This window comes from Leucoraja erinacea, chromosome 1 (genome assembly GCF_028641065.1).
Source record: "Leucoraja erinacea ecotype New England chromosome 1, Leri_hhj_1, whole genome shotgun sequence".
Classification (NCBI taxonomy): domain Eukaryota; kingdom Metazoa; phylum Chordata; class Chondrichthyes; order Rajiformes; family Rajidae; genus Leucoraja; species Leucoraja erinaceus.
This window is the reverse complement of record NC_073377.1, coordinates 155,532,582-155,547,342: the sequence shown is the minus strand read 5'-3', so window position 1 is coordinate 155,547,342 and position 14,761 is coordinate 155,532,582. Positions and strand designations below refer to the sequence as shown.

Here is a 14,761-nt window from a genome sequence, read left to right as displayed (position 1 = left end):
TGAGTCTGTCCAGCATTTTTGTGTACCAGTGAAAAACATTGTTTAGTATCCATCCAGGTAATCATACCATACATGATTACAATCAAACTATGCACAAGTAAAGGTAGTGCAAACAGAATACAGTGTTACAGCTACTGGGAAACGTTCAAGGGCTGCAGCGCGGTAGAATGGGAGGTTGGGAATATATCCTTAGTTTATGGAAGCTCCATTCAAATAAAAACATTTCTTCCACAAAGACAGGCAGCTCGATTTGTTACTAACACCTATGAGAGAGAAGTGAGTGTCACCAAACTTCTGAATTCTCTGGGGTGGAACCCTCTCCAAGACAGACGTGAAGCTCACCGTTTGACCTGTTTTTACAAAATGTTAAATGGTCAGCTCGACATAGGACTACAAGACCTACACCAAACCCAAACCAATTAGGAGCAGACGAGGGCATTCGATCCAATTTGTGATCCCAGCTACAAAGACAGATGTGTACAGCAATTCGTTCTTCCCCCGCACAATTAAAGCATGGAATAATATTCACCCTAACTATAGTTACCCAACCAGATGCAACTAAATTTAAAGTAGCTCTTTCTTCCCAATAACCCTTTCTGGTTTAAGCCCTCCCTTCACCACCTCCAGTTTAAATTCCATTTGGAATATTTTGGAGGACCAAGAAACCAAGAACTAAGAACAAGAAGAACCAAGAGTCCAATAACAGCGGAGAAAAGCTGTCCTTGAATCTGATGGTACCTGGTTTCAAGCTTTTGTATCTTCTGCCTGACAGGAGAGGGGAGAAGAGCAAATGACCGGGACTCGAGTGGTCCGTGATTATGTTGGCCGTTTTCTCAATAGTGTCAATGGGAGAAGGCTGGTTTGTGTGATGTTCTGGACTGCATCTGCAACACTCTGTAACCAGGAATGGGCAGTACATGTTGGTTCACCGTCACTCTATGAATGGATTTTAAAAGTATGTTATGCAGTACCATTTGTCTGCAACCCACATGAAAATTGTATCCAAAGGCTCCCCCTTTAACTATCCCACTGGCATTATCCTTAAAAATATCCCATTGCTTTGTCATGCATGATTTTCCTCTCATAACCGCTGCCAAATCATATTATGATTCTCTAGGTGCCCCACAACAACTTATTTAATGAAGGAGTTCAACACTTTCTTGATGACTGTTATGGACTGACAGGCCAAAGGTGCCCTCCTTGGTCTTTACTTCCATTCAGACATTAATGATCTGAAAGGACTTCAAAGAAAGTTTACTAGTCTAATACCTGGACTGGACGATTTACAGTATCTTATCAGGAAACAGTGCACAGGCAAGGCTTGTCTGCCAAAGTGTAGAATAGAGAAGACTTAATTGTAACATATTAGGCCTTGAGGGGTCTTTACATGGTAGATGTGGAGGGAATATTTCTCATTGTAGGAGAATCCAGAGGCCAGGATCATTGTTTAATAGTAGAGAAGCATTTTTTTTCAGAATGTTGTGATCCTTTGAAACGCTTCTCCTCAAAATGTAGTGGAAGTGTTTTTTTAAAAGTATTTAAGGAGAGTTAAATAGATTATTTATAAATAGAGAAGTGAAAGGTAAGTGGCAGTAGGTAGGAATACAAAAGTTGAGGGTGCAATCATATCAGCCATTATATATTAAATGATGAAACAAGCTTGAAGAGCTGAGTGTTCTTATGCTCCTCATTTGTATGTTTGCGTTCAACATCAAACATAAAACAGTACATCACAGAAACAAGCCCTTTGGCTCACAATGTCTGTGCCGAACATGATGCCAAGCCAAACTAAATTCATCTGGTTTCATCTGACCTACATCCCTCCATTCGTTGCATATCCATGCAAATAACTAAAAACCACTTAAATGCCATTATTGTATCTACCTCCACCACCGAACCAGGCAGTGTATTCCCATCACTCACCACTCTCTGTGTTAAAATACTTGGTTTAAAATGCTTTTAAACATTGCTCTCTCTCCTTAAAGTTATGCTCTCCAGTATTTCACGTTTCTATCCTGCGAAATAGGTTCAGCCTGTCTACTCTATCTATGCCTCTCATGATTTTAGATACTTCCATCAGTTATCTCCTGAACCTCTGGCATTCCCAAGAAAACAATCCAATTTTGTTCAACCTCTCCTTGTAGCTAATACCCTCTAACCAGGCAGCATTAGATGGTGTTTTTTTCCATATGTGAAGTGAAACTGAAAGGTTTCAAAGGTTTGAACTTCTGTTGCAGGAATTAATGACAGGAGGGAGGCTCTCTTGCAGAAATCTGGTTAGAATATAAGCATCAGAGCTGCGTGCGGACTGAGGTTTCTACTTGGGTATCCCATGTTTGCCAGAAGTGCCTAGTTAATGAACATTGGACATGAAATCGGCGACATGGCAGGACAATGTTCCAATATGTGGTAATTTCCCCAAGATTATCTCCTACACAAAACATTGACATTCCAGCCAAGGTGTCTTAAGTTTTTCATGCAAGCAAATCCCGTATCTCAGCTCAGAATTGTCAGTGCTAGAATTCACCATTAGATGGAGCACCACGTTGAACTGCAGCAGCTGTGGAAGAAAACTGAAATGTTCTGGGGCTCTTCCGTATATCCCCACTACTGCCACCTCCTCTGCCTTACCACTCACTCCACCCACCTGGAATATCATCATTCAAGTATGGGAACTGCTCAACTGTTTCAATGTGGTCACGGAAACCTTGCAACCACTAGAAGGGTCTCGACCCAAAACATCAGCCATTCCTTCTATCCAGAGTCGCTGCCTGTTCCGCTGAGTTACTCCATAATTTTGTATCTAACCACAAGACTATCTATCCTACCCATCAAGTGGCTCACTATTGAATGATAATTGTACTTACGAGTAAATGTACTTGCCAACTCATTAATGTTATTGTCTTGCATTTATTTTACCTAAATTACCATTTTTTTCAGATTACAAATACGGGCACATTACTTCTGGATTATCCACAACACTTTATAGCACTGTATAAAATAATAAAATCGCAAAGCACAATCTATGAAACATTTTTGTCACTTGTCCACATCCTCAGCACAGTGAAAGCAGCAGATCTCAATCTTGAAAAAAAAGTACCATTTATATCTCCGTCTGATCCTTTAAAACATCCTTTCTGTTCAGCAGATCACTCTAGACTCTTTATCCAGTTGCTAAATAAGTGATCACAAAGCTTAAACTCCCCCCATTCCCATTTTCTCCTACTTGTTATTCTGTATATAAAACCATTGAGTTTCATTATTCTTAGAACGTTCAAGTATTGTCATAACATGCTTAGGAATGATTACTGTTGCCATTGATTAGTGTAAAACATGTGCAGCCTTTCACCACAAAATTGCTCCAATTAGCCAACTTGATAATTTGATGTCTTAAAAGTGCAGATGAATTTGTTGCTTCCTCACTTTTGCTTAACAAATATTATTCCTGAACTTCAAGACCAAACAGTTTAGAGTACAGGGGGACACATTTGATAACATTCATTTGGGCAAATATTCACTTGGCTCTGAAATCATTCAAAGTTGCTAATTAGGAAGGATAAATTATCTGGTAAGCTCTTCCTTAAATAGCCATGTGTTCAAGCAAACTGACAAACCATCCAAAACACTTGAAAGATATTGAGATTAAGAATTTCAGAGATGTATATCACAAGACACCAATATAAATGATACGTTTATAAATGATACAATCATTTGGTTGGTTACAAGAAATTCTAAAATAGCTGTCTTGTTTATGTATAAATGAAATATATCTGGCAAAATAAGCTAATACTAACAACTCAATTACTCTGACAGTGTTAACATATATCACCTCTACGCAAAAAACCTAAGATATTTGATCCTCACTTGAATATTGCCACATTTGGTAGAAAGGAAGGAAAACTGCAGCTGAAAATTTGCAGTGAGGCGTTCCTACTGATCTGGGAACAGAAAGAGTAGGACAAATGCTCACTCAAAAGGGACGGACATTTGGACAGAGCTCGGACTGAAGGAGAATGATGTTCTCCAGTTTCACCCATTAGCGAACCAACTAACAAACACAATGGTGTTGTTGTTATTCTTTTGCCATAAGCAACAGGACTCTGTGTGTGGGCAGCAGTTTAGTGGGGAGGAGGATAAGTCGACCCCTTTTTGTCCTATTGATTTTTTTCTATTTGCATGACTTGAGCAAATTAAATGATGCAATATGGCTTTTTGTTACAAAACAAAGTGGAAGATACCACCCAGACGCATATGTTGATTCGCAGAAGCTGTTTACATGAGAATGGAGTGAAATCCACCGTGAACCTAGCATAAAAATTCGATTCAGTCGGGCTATTTCTTATTATGCTGAGGCCAACACGAGTTTTGTAGCGTCCCTCGTCATCCTTGACAACTGCAGCGCTGCATATGTGAAGATTTTAAAAACACCTGGATGTTTGCTAAACTTCCATTTTCTAACTTTTTTTGTCCGTCAACACCAATATGATTGGAGCCCCTTACCCTTGCCCAAGGAAAGTAAACGTATTGAAACGTATTACCCCGACCCCCCCCTGCTAACAATAGCCTAACCCTGTTACACGCAGTCCTTACTATAAGGTCTCTGATAACTATAACTGTGGGCTTGCTGCTGCTGCTGCTGCTCAACCTGTTGAACCCATCATTTGCAGCATGGCATGATGCATTTTATCCCGGCCTGAGCGACAACATTTACCTTGGAATCAACGAACTCATGGAAATGCCCGAAGCTGGGGCAGCAGGACAGGCGGCCGTACAGCCTGTGACAGATATAGGCACTAGGGTCCAGGGCGAGAAGCCTCCTCTCTCTCCTCCTCAAGCGGCGCGGCGCACTCCCATCCAGGCACCTCCTCACCGGAGATTCCTGACTCCTTTCAAGAAACTTCGCCTCGCTGTCAAGAAAGTTAGCGGCCACTGCCAGCACCAGGGCAAACTTCAAATATACCAACGCGTTCATTTTCATTCTCCAATATTGCAATATATATATATATATAAATAGAAAGTTTAAAGTCTTCTACTTTAAAAAAAAACACGAAAAATCACAACTTCCGAAAGCACATGTTCTCTTTTGCAAAAAAAAAGTACTATATTTAAAAAAAAACAATTTTTTCTCTCCTGCAATTTGATGTTCCTGTGCACAGGAGAAACGGAGATGCGGTGTTTGCAGCTAGCTACCCGTGCAGCGAGTTGTGGTGTGTGTGCGGCGGCAGCAGCAGCAGCAGCAGTAAGTAGCGCGCATTCGGCCAGAGCCCGGTGCAATGTTGTCTCCGGATGGATGTTAGTTAGCAGGTAGGTGGCACGCTCTCTGCTTCTTGCACTCTCCACATGATGTGTTATGTGCGCGTTTCAGCCACCAAACAAACCCCACACATCCCACCCACCCACCCACCCCGCTCCTCCCTATTTTTTTTTCTTTTCCCGCGACCACATGCACGCGCCCATCCGAAGTCGCGGCGTCGGGGGCGCGCCGAGCGTGTGGGTGGGCGCCCGTGACCGCGCCCGCCCTCTGCACCCACTGCTGGGGAGCCCGCACCCACCCACCTCCCTCCCTCGCTACCGCCCGCCCGCCCATCCTAGCGGCACCCACTGCTTGACGCTCGCCGCTGCTCCGTCCCTGTTGCAGAGTCGCGGAGCAGACCAGAGAATTGCAAATTTGCAGCAAGTGGAACAAACACTCAAACACACACACACACACAACAAATTGTTACCGAGGATCCCCCCCCCCCCCCCCCCCTCAACTTGGTTAAAGCACAAACAATCCAAGATCTTTTGTTTTATTATTGTTGTGGGACGCTAGGAATTGTTTTTTTGCTCCTCAACTTTTAAGATGTTGTGGAGATTTGCTCCGGGTTTTTACTCTGAGAAGGGTTGCGCTGTGAATCTTGTATGCTTGTGATTCTTTTTTTTTGGTCGTTTGTGTTGTGTGTGTGTGTGTGTGTGCCTACTTATATATGTTTAACTTTTTCGCCACTTTCGAGTTGAGTTTAACTAGCTGCCAGTTTGAATCGTGTGAAATGATTCCAGGTGAATGTTAACGTCAATATTTAATCCTTGTTCATACGACTGCATAAATTAAGCGTAGAGAGCGGTCTCCTATTGAGATTTACAGCTCAGCATTGAACTGACCTGTAAACTGATGCATGCGATCCGGATACTGGGGCAGCGTAACTTCGTATTGGGCAAATGATGAACGAGAGGCAATTTGAGTTACATATTAGGTCCAAACCAGCAGGTAAACCTGCCTCAGCAACATCACTCTTACCTCCTCTCACTCCTGAGTGTGACACCCCTCCCCCAGGAACTGTCCACTGTCACATTTCTGTATCGTTCAGGGTCCAGACTTCTCATGTTAGAATTTCCTGGGCACTTGCTTCTTTATATTTGGTGCACAACAACCCTGACCATCTTTCAGATGAGATACTAAACCATAGCTCCCTCTCCTCTCTTGCGGAGGAGATGTGGATGGGAGGGATGAACGGAACAAGGGGTCTCGGCAGAAAGGGGTTGGGAGGGAAAGATGTGACTGATGGTGGAATAATGTTGAGGCTGGTCAAAATGTTGGGGAATAATGTGGTGGATGATTTGTTATGTCGATGAATACACTGACGAAATTTTACAGTATACAGAAGAGAACATAGTGACTGGTTGTGTCAGTGGTAGACACCGCCCGGTCCATCGGAGGTAATGTCCTCCCCACCATCGAAGGGAGAGATAGGATGTGCTGCATCAAAAAGGCAGCTAATATCATCAAAGATCCAGAGCACCCTGGCCATGCTCTCATTTCACTACTACCATCGAGAAGAAGGTACATGAGCTGAAAACCGTGATCACCTGGTTCAAGAACAGCTTCTTACCAGCAACCATCAGGCTCTTGAACACGACACAACACTAACCTCAACAATGGTGATTTTCTATGGACTATGTCAGAATATCTTTGGTTGCACTATGGACTTCAGCTTTGCACCACTGCTGTGATTACCTATGAATATGGTTATCAGTTTATTGGCTCATTGATTATATATTGATTATATATTTACCTGTGCATTATTGTACTTATGGGCCTGTCATGCTGCAATAAGTAAGAATTGTTCCGTTGCCGGTACATAGGACAATTGTTGACTTAATCTGGAAACTGGTGGGGATGAAAGGTAAGGATCCCAAGGAACTCTACCCTTGGGAGGGGGGGGGGGGGGGGCAAGCGCAGAACTGCGGCCCATTCCGTGGAAAAAGAGGACATCTTAGATGTACGAGTTAAAAGCTTCCTTGCAGAGCTGAAGCAACTGAGATTAAAGGACATCCTTACAAGAGACTGTGCGGGAAAAGGTTTAGTCAAGATGGGAGTCAGTCGGTTTGGAGGTAGATGGAGGTAGACCAGATTCAGGAATACAGGTGCACAACCTATTATCCGAAAGCCTTGGGACCAGACACTTGTCGGATTTCGGACATTTTCGGATTTCAGAATGGAAGATTTTTAGCGTAGATTAGGTAGGTAGCGCGGGCGGCTTGAAAAGTCTGGAGCAGCTGCCTCCTCCCCGGAGACCGGGAGAATCATTGCATAAATGTTAGTCAGTTAGTTTGGAGGGATTTTAAGTGGTGGTGGCGGTGAAGGGGTGAAGGGGGAAACTTTACTTCTTAGTCCCCTACAGGGACACATCGACAATCCCAACTCTCGGATCTTGGGGTGTCCGGATTCCGCGGTCTCGGTTTAATCCGACCCCGGCAACTCTTCACTTGGTAATTTCGGCTCCAATTCCAGCGGTTTGTAGATGAGCGATGTATGTGTCGGCTTTCACAGTTACCGGAACTTTAAACACAAACACTTAAATAGGCATTGCCATTCATGTCAATTATCCCAGCGCTGCGACGCCAGCCGACTGCCGACATTCGCTGATCCCTGGGGCGTTTTGGGGTCGTCAGCCGCTGTGGTAATGGAGCGCCTCGCAGCCAGACCTAGAGTCAACCGGGGTCGGAGATGTGGTGCCGCCCGCGGCCCTGCCGGCTATGGCAGCTGCGGAGCTTAGTGCACAACACCCGGTGGGACCCACAGATCTGGCCTCTTGACCAGGTAGGGGACCTGGAATTAAAGTATTACCCTTATTACCCCCCAAAGATTATGTGCCCTCCAATCTGTTGCTGACTATCATTAAGCAATGATTTACAGGAGTTTAAGCGTGGACTTTCTCCAGGGCACAGGCGAGGCCGCTACACTCCAGTGAGTAGAAATGGGGATCCTGTGGGGTCGTTTTGTTTTAAATATCTGCGCAAAACGCGATCTCTGGTGGATATGACATGGGAAAAAATGCCTCAGCACTTGTGAGTAAGGCAAGCTTTTCGCCTTTACACCTCATAAAAGGTTGTGAGGAAATTCCCCACAGTCAGGCTTTTAAACTCCGACAAAACTCTGAACATTAATAGCCCATTATCTATTTGCACTTGATCGTTTGGATCATGTGTGTATATCTTGTCCGGGAACATTACTGATCTGTTCTGTAGGCATTGCTCTGCCAAGGACAAGAAGGCTGAAGCAAAGCAAGAATTATTGCGTATCAGGGACACGACAATAAACTCTCAAATCTTGAATGTGTATGGATTCATTGTCTCAATTTAATCAGAAAACAATTCATTTGGTAATTTCTGTAATTGCGGTTTGTAGATGAGCCTAAATATGTTGATGCCTTTCATCTGTTACAAGAACTATTAAACACAAACACTTAAATATACTTTTCATTCATGTCAATTTCTTGTTGGCAACATGCAGGAGACTGCCTCCCCTCTGATCCCCATGCGTTTGGGGTCGTCAGCCTGTGGTAATGGTGCCACACACCAGACCTCAGTCAACCAGGATGTGGTGCATGGACTTTTCTGCCTGCTATGGCAGGGATGGGAGTGACAACAGGTGGGGCCCACAGATTGCCTAAATTTTGCCTAAATTTTTTCCTGGTGCCCAAGTATTCTTATTAATCACCAAAGATTATGTGTCAAGCTATCTGTTGCTGTTATCATCAAGATAGTCTCTTTCGTCAGGTAACGTGGTTTCCCCCATGCAGTTGCGATGGCTCTCACCTCCATTTCACACAATTGTGCTCTCACCTTCCTCCCCACACTAGGGATAGACAGTTCCAGAGGGAACAAGGTAATCTTTTCAATATTGTTTCCTCATGTAGTCACTTTGTTAAAGATTGTGAAAACGGAATATTTTTCTACTTACATTATTTTTTGAATCTATTTTCTATCTTGTTTTGTTTTTACCTTTTCTACTCTTTTTTTGTCTTTCCTCTATTGCTTTTTTCAGTGCTTACATCTCATTCATGAGGTCACAATTCACAGCTGGACTCACTGTCCACCAAGGCCGTGGAATTCTTGCTATGTTGTTATAAGCCTGGATCTCCGGCAGAATACAGCGTAAACATTTATGAGTGGCGAGTATAAGATAAAGTCTGAGAAATACTGCATAATGTGACGTGCTCGATGCTAACAAGATTAAATGCTGCTTTTTCAACAACTTTCAAAATATGACTAATATCATGTCATCATTTCTAGGTCCATCGATGCCACTCCATTAGTGCATTTGCCAGAACTGTATTTAAGGCAATTATCATAACCCCATCCCCATAAAAAAACAAACAGCAATGGTAATATTTCCAACTAGATCACTAGACTGGAAATTGTAGCAGTGGTAACCTGGTGGAAATGTCTGCATTGGTATTTTGCTGATAAATTATCAGTGGTGTGAATAATAATAATGGGTTTCTTCATGTGACTTTACCCTGTACAGAAAAAATCTAGCATGTTACTAAGACCCTTGTTGTAACCTGGCTACTTGTAAATAAAAGTTGCAAGGAAGAACATTCAGTTGCAAAGGCACAAAAATAATCATCAGTGAAACCATCAAGAAAGAGTTACGCACATACATGTATCAATTTTAAGTTGACCACTGCGTAATTTGTTGTTATCTCCATCAAACTGGCCTCAAGACATAAAGAGCAGCAGATGCATTAGGACATCAAAAGCATTATTGAAGGCCACAAAGATCTTGTCCGCTGTTCTCTACTTGACAGGCAATCTGACAACCCACACCAACAGGGGCCACAGAATGTCCCGAGTATGTGGACTACCCTGGTCCATGATAATTTGCATATATGAAGATACTAGTCTTTGCAAAAAATTACTAAAACACATTTAATGATAGAGATAGGAGATCCAGAATACATTTAACTGGAAATCCAAGTATTCTTGCATTGGTAGCTGCACTGTAACTAGGGAAAATAAACGTTTCTGCAGGCTGATAGCCAACAAAAATCAGTGAGCTGAAGAACAGATAGTGGATGAAAAGAGGGCACAGAGGAGAGCATATCAAGAGCAGAGGAATGTTTTGGAAAAACTCCTCAACCTTGGCTCTATCTTTGATATAAATGTCATACCAACTGACTTGTCCAACCTCATCACTATTCTAGATCAACAACAAGACAAGGTCACAATCCAGCTAAAAAAAGAAGAGCTCAGATCCTTGCTGAGTTTCTAAAACATAGTCATAAGATCATGTGATAGGAGCAGAATTAGGGCATTCGGCCCATCATGTCTATGCCATTCAATCATAGCTAATCTATCTTTCCTTCCTGACCTCATTCTCCAGCCTTCTCCCCGTAACCTCTAACACCTGTACTAATCAAGAATGTATCCATCGCTGCCTTAAATATAAACACTGACTGCCTCCACAGCCTTCAGTGGCAAAGAATTCCACAGATTCACCACGCTGTAACAAAATTAATTCTTCCTCATCTCCTTCCTAAAAGCCCATCCTTCAAGTCTGAGGCTATGACCTCTAGTCCTAGACTTTCCCACTAGTGGAAACATCTTCTCCACATCCACTCTATCCAAGCCTTTCAGTGTTCTGTACATTTCAATGAGGTTCCCCCTCATTCTTCTCAACTTTAGCGAGTATAGGCCCGGTGCTTTCAAACGCTCATCATATATTAACTCATTCCTGAAATTACTCTTGTAAACCTCCTCTGGACCTTCTCCAGAGCCAGCACATCCTTCCTCAGATATGGTGCCCAAAATTGCTCACAATATTCCAAATGCGGCCTGACCAGTGCCCTATAGAGCCTCAGCATTCCTTCCCTGTTTTTGTATACAAACCCTCTCGAAATAAACGCCTGTATTGTCTTTGGGTTTAGTGAAGAGCAACTTCTATTAAAAAATTGTCCTCATCGTCAACATCTTGGAAGAGGATATGACAGTGAACAACAGAGATGCCATAATCATAACCACCTTCAGCAAAGGGAGACAAAACTAATTGTGGTCATTTCAGAGGAATCTTCATGCAACCTGCCACAGGAAAAATCATCACAAGGGTCCTCCTGAACCTCAATTACCAAATAAATGCACACCAAATAGTGATGTGGGGTCCATACATTATAGAGGCAAAGGACATTAAGGTAAGATGGGCAAGTTTTAATAGGAATGTTTTCACTCAGAGGATGGTGGGTATATAGAAAGAGTTGTCTGAGGAGGTAGTTGAGGCAGATCCTATAACAGCATTTAACAGGCACTTGGACAAGTGCATGGACATGAAATTTTTAGAGGGAAATGGGAGCCAAACACTGGCAAATGCGATGAGCTTAAATGGGGCATCTTGGGCTGAAGGGCCTGTTTCCATGCTGTATGAATACGACAAATTTTACTGCACATTATCACCAAAAACAATGCAGGAAACAGCATGAATAACTTTACACTGACTTTCTTGACCTCGTTAGACTGGCTCATCTCCTCTAACAAAAGGTAACCAAAACATCCACAATAATCAGTCTGAAGGGTCATGATCCAAAATGTTCCCAGTCCATTCCATCCACAAATGCTGCCTGACCTGCTGAGGTACTCCAGCACTTTGTTCTTTACCCACTCTGATGATGATACTTTATTGTCACTCGTACCTAGGTACAATGAAATTCATTGTTTTTGCACACAAAGTACATAAAAGAGTCGCCACAATGGTGCCGACAACATTACAAAACGTACTCATCCCTTCTTTGTCTCCACCCTTCTGCTGGGTCCCCCTTTGTTCTCGATGGTTCCCCTAGGCCGGGTCCCCTTTGTTATCGGCGATGCGGCTCATCCAACTGTATCATCCTACCACAACCAGAGAGCAGTGCTGAACTACTATCTACCTCTTTGATGACCCACGGACTATCCTTGATCGAACTTTGTTGGCTTTACTTTGCACAAAACGTTATTCTCTTATCATGTATCGATACATTGTAAATGGCTCGATTGTAATCATGAATTGTCTTTCTACTGACACGTTAGAATTGCAACATAAGCATTTCACTGTACCTCAGTACAAGTGACAATAAACTAAACTGAACTGAAACTGAGTCGGAACCTGACTCTGGCTCCCACCTCGGCCTGACTCCGACCAATTCACGGACTCCTGAACCTTGTGGCTTCGACCTTGGCCCGACTCTGGCTCTGACCTCATGGCACAGACTTCGAGGATCTGACCTCGGTTCGACCTCGAGGGACTCTGACCCCGGCCGGATCTCCAGGGAGTTTGACTGCAGGGACTTTGACCTGGCATCGCGCTGGCTTCTCCGAAGACCGGGGCACCCTGCAAGAGCCTTCTAGCCACTTGCGGCGCCCTGAAGGCAGATTGGTGTCAAATAACATTGGGGTATTACTCCAACACATTTTCAATCTTTCTTGCTGCAGTGCAGTAGTTTACTTTCAGGAAGCTTCCAACCGCAGTACAGTAAATCTATAAGATAAATGGAAACTGTTCAATCTACATCAAGCATGCTCCAGAATCATGATCAAGATGGTGCTGCAGTATGCAAATGATGCATGTATATGCACACATTTGGAAGGCAGGTTCCAAGTTTTTTTAAACTTGTTCATTGAAGTACATGAAAAGACAGTCCAAACAGCTCACATCTGCAAAGAACCTCTAACACCATTTTCCCACTGCACTGGCATAGACAATAAATGTCCATAACGAGACTCTGGAAAATATGGAAATATCTCCAGAGAGTGGCATAGTGGTACAGCAGGTTGCGGTGATGCCCCACAGTGTTCTGGGTTCAGTCCCAATCTCTGATGCGGTCTGCACCATGGACATTACTCTGAGAAACAGATAGCCATTACTTTGACCAGGTAGCATTGTCGAAGCAAATTGAAGTACAAAATGGCAAAGCACTGTGTGTATGAGGCCAAAATAATTGTCGACTCTACCTACAATCCTGCGGCAGGCAATGCAACCTGTTGCTTGTTTTTAAAACAGTTTTGATAAACAATTGCACAGTTTCCCTGCTAACTTGTAGATTCTGTTCACATGGTAACAGAATTTCCACGCTGTATCTCTAAACTCCAAACTAAACGAAACTGTATAAGCAGCAGAGTTACAACGGGGCAGATTTTGCTGACATTGATCCAGCTCCCACAATTAACAAGCGTAATTGCTGCAGTCCCATACACGTATAATTCAGTTGGAGATATATACAACAAAGTTTTATACAACTCTATACAACAAAGTTTCAATGGTTGCATTTGGCTGGCATAGTTTTACTACACGACATTGACATGTATAATTACCACACTATCAAATTCACCTAATCTATTCACCCCCCCCATCAGTCTGAAGAAGGGTTTCGGCCCGAAACGCTGCCTATTTCCTTCGCTCCATAGATGCTGCTGCACCCGCTGAGTTTCTCCAGCATTTTTGTGTACCTTCACCTAATCTAGATGCGGGTTGCTTGTTCTCTGGTCCAAAGTGTTTTGGGGACGAACCTTGAGCAGCAGCAGGGCCTTTGTACAATTTGTACAATGGAGAAGCCTCACTTCTGAAGCTGCTCTGATATCTATGATAGCTGGCAAATTTATGTCCCGAGTTTAGCAAGCTGTTGAATCATTAGTTATCTATTGATATCTATATATGGATATTGTGGAAGAAATTGGAACATGTTTAAAGATAAAACTATATCGTCACCTTACTTGTGTTTAAAATATTTATTAGCAACATCTGTGCAAATGTGATGATAATTTGGAACAATACTATGAAAGGTAGAGTTAGTTAAAAGTAGCAATACCATACTTTGTAATTGTCTATGTCAGAAAGAATTCCAAATTATTCTAATGCTCAAAATGGATGCAAAATCATATGGTGGCATTTTCTTTGCAATGGCAATAATAACGAGATATTTTGTTAGTGGTTTTGTAAGACAAACTAGTTGATTGTGCAAACTTTTTTTTAAATTCCCTCAAGAAACCTTCTTGAGTTTACAATCATCAATAAGCTATCATCAATGCGATTTGCAAATAGATTCTACTATTTTAAACTTGACATTTGTAAGATGTGTGATACAGCCACATTCACACTGAACAACTGCATTTGGCATATTCTCAGAATTGGGCAATGGCGACTTCTGTGGAATGATGCCATATGGCATCTTGTGCACTGGCACATAACTACTCAATTTGTACGAGTCAATTCCCTTTCTCTCAAGAATTTATTTATTCATTATTATGTAATACATTACGCAAAATGTTCATCTTATTTTAAATTAAAAGAGCCTGTGCAGCAACTTCAATGACCAAGAAGTTAAACAGAACAGTATTGAAAATTGCATGTGTTTTTCATCTACTGTTTTGACATGAAGTGCGAGGTTGGCTCTTTTGGTGGCACTGTTGTCTCTGATTAGGCAGGGTATGCGTTCAAGCCTTCCCGATAATTGTAGCATTTGACTCAACAGTA

The 14,761-nt window shown here is 42.6% G+C and overlaps 1 protein-coding gene and 1 long non-coding RNA gene across 3 annotated transcripts in view; one reads left to right on the top strand and one right to left on the bottom strand.

Moving 5' to 3' along the window:
- The window catches only part of hhip (hedgehog interacting protein), a 138,834-nt gene extending 133,724 nt beyond the window's left edge, over window positions 1-5,110 (bottom strand). For both annotated transcript variants that reach the window (XM_055646179.1, XM_055646169.1), the window contains exon 1: window positions 4,712-5,110. In XM_055646179.1, coding sequence (XP_055502154.1) covers window positions 4,712-4,978 — 267 coding nt within the window. In that variant the 5' untranslated portion in view covers window positions 4,979-5,110. The remainder of the gene's footprint in view (window positions 1-4,711) is intronic.
- Window positions 5,111-5,204: 94 nt separating this feature from the next.
- LOC129703592 (uncharacterized) lies at window positions 5,205-12,345 on the top strand. Its single transcript, XR_008724590.1, has 4 exons — window positions 5,205-5,304; window positions 8,774-8,911; window positions 9,040-9,148; window positions 9,308-12,345. It is a non-coding gene; the product is annotated as an uncharacterized LOC129703592 (long non-coding RNA).
- Window positions 12,346-14,761: the final 2,416 nt, after the last annotated feature.